This window comes from Temnothorax curvispinosus, unplaced genomic scaffold, assembly GCF_003070985.1.
Source record: "Temnothorax curvispinosus isolate PA1 unplaced genomic scaffold, ASM307098v1 QBEX01008327.1, whole genome shotgun sequence".
Classification (NCBI taxonomy): Eukaryota; Metazoa; Arthropoda; class Insecta; order Hymenoptera; family Formicidae; genus Temnothorax; species Temnothorax curvispinosus.
The window spans coordinates 1-2,341 of record NW_020218107.1 but is presented as its reverse complement, the minus strand read 5'-3'; the positions used below and the strand labels follow the sequence as shown (position 1 = coordinate 2,341).

Here is a 2,341-nt window from a genome sequence, read left to right as displayed (position 1 = left end):
TTTAAATAATAGCCTTGAAACTGTTGATTCCATAATCAAAGCTACTACTCCGTTGGGAGAACTTTATCCCAACCAGTTTTGATTTGCCATAGAGACTGCATAATACATTTCGCAATGATGACAACGGGTCCCAGCAAGCCAAGGGGGTCATATATTTGAGCTATCTGAGATAGCACCAGACGCTTGGTAACCCTTGAATTCTCTTCTATCGACACGCTGTATTGCAGAACATCTGACTGGGCATCCCATAGAAGTCCCAACGTTTTCATGGCACCCTCCTTGTCTATTTTGAGGAAGCTGTTATCGTCGTTGGACTCGGGTAGTTCCTCCAATATACGTGGATCATTGGAACGCCACTTCCGCAGCTGAAACTGTCCCCGTTGCAATAACTCCGACAGCTGCTGTCGCAAGGCTATGGCCCCTTCTATGGTACTTGCGCCAGACAAAACATCGTCCATGTAGAAATCTTCTAGCAAGACCAGGATTGCTTGTAGAAACTCCGATTTCTCATTGTCCAATGCTTCTTTTAGGAACTTCTTCAGCTCTTCGATCTTCAACCTTATTTCGAGAAACCTCTTCATCTCTTCGACCGTCAAGGTTGCCTTTAGAAACCTTTCCAGTTCTTCTATCGCTAATCTCTCCAAACAGCTGAGGGCTAAATAAGGTGCACATGCGGTGCCATATGTCACCGTGTTCATCCTAAAGATCTGAACTGGTTGCGATGGATCTGATCTCCACAGAATCAGTTGTAAATCTCGGTCTTCTTCGCACACGAGTATCTGTCGGAACATTGCAACTATGTCCGCCGTTATGACAAAGGGGTGTGATCGAAAGCGTAAGACTATGCAGAACAGGCTCTTCTGCTTGTTTGGACCGGCGAATAACTTGTCGTTTAACGATGTTCCCAACGATGTCTTCGCTGAGGCGTTGAATACAACACGTAACTTAGTTGTGGTGCTGTCCGGTTTAATCACCGGATGATGCGGAAGTATGTACGATTGCTCTACCTTTGTGCTCGTATCTGGGCCTGGTCCCATTAACGACATGTGGCCTTGAGTTTCATAGTCTTCCATGAATTGAACATACGCATTCTTCAATGCTGGATCTCCTCTGAATCTTCTTTTTAGGGAATATAATCGCTGCAATGCTTGATTCCCTGGATCGCCGAGTTTCACTCCGGGTTTCTTCGGAAGTGTTACGATGAACCTACCAGTTTCATCTCGCTTGACCGACTCATGGAACTGCCGTTCACACTCAATCTCTTCTTGGGTGAGACTCCGTTTTTCGAGCGTCTCCTCTTGCTTCCAAAAGCGTTCTAACTGCGCTTGGAGTTGCGCATTTGTGATGAGACCGCAGAAGCTTCTTAGAGTTTTCGAGCTGGCGTCGAGAAGCTCCCCTCCTACAATCTATCCTAGCAACGTACGTTGTAATCTGGGTATTCCCTTTGGTCTTTGAATATAATCCTTGCAGATTAATTGCCAGAAAAGTCCTGCTCCTATTAGAATATCCACTGTTCCTGGCGTGTGGAAATCAGGATCTGCTAGGCTCAAACCCTCCGGCAAGCAAATCAGTTTAGTATTGATTTTGACTTGAGGAAGTCTTTCAGTAATGGCAGGCAGCACGAGACATTCTATGGCTACCTCATAATCCGCGTTCGTCGATCGGATTTTTACTTCTACTGTCTTACCGACATTGGTTTGTGATCGGTTGATCCCACTGATGACTTCGTCTCTCCTTTTACATTTCAATCTGAGCCTGTCGACGAGTTCCTGGGTGATCAAATTGGATTGCGACCCTGCATCTAGAAGTGCACGGCATTTGTGCTGGCCTCCATTGACGTCATGGACTATAACTCGGGCCGTTGACAGCACCACGCACGACGTGGGTTTTCTTTCAAGGTTGATTACAGAAGATGACTCTTCAGTATCTTGCAAGGTTTCTTGAGTGCCGTGCATTACCACTGCCTTCTTGGACGCGTCCTCTTCTGACTTCTTATCGGTTGCAGTCTTCTCTTCTTGCTCTGGATGCAACAGGGTATTGTGCTTCTTCTGGCACCTCCGGCATGCTGAAGATTTGCAAGCCGCGGAAAAGTGTCCTTTGCTTAAGCAGTTCATACACAGTTTCTTCGCTTTCACCTCCTTTAATCTGTCAGCACTCGATAGCTGCAAAAAATCCGAGCATCGGTACAACTGATGATTCTTGCTGCAGAGGACACAACCTTCTTGAGAGGTGGTTGCCAAAACTACTTTTCTTTCTTGTTTTTTCCCTGCTGACGTCTTTGATGCTTCCGACTTTCCCTTGGTCTTGTCAATTATCTCAAGCGTTCGTACTTGCTCATTGA

General features: G+C 46.1%; 1 protein-coding gene across 1 annotated transcript; it reads right to left on the bottom strand.

Annotated features, from left to right (window-relative positions):
- Positions 1-44: 44 nt before the first annotated feature.
- On the bottom strand, positions 45-2,162 carry LOC112457811 (the record flags this gene model as incomplete). The annotated part of the gene is made up of 2 exons (XM_025021079.1): positions 45-1,324; positions 1,424-2,162. Coding segments are annotated over 2 exons (2,019 nt in total), but the record flags the coding sequence as incomplete, so codon positions are not given.
- Positions 2,163-2,341: the final 179 nt, after the last annotated feature.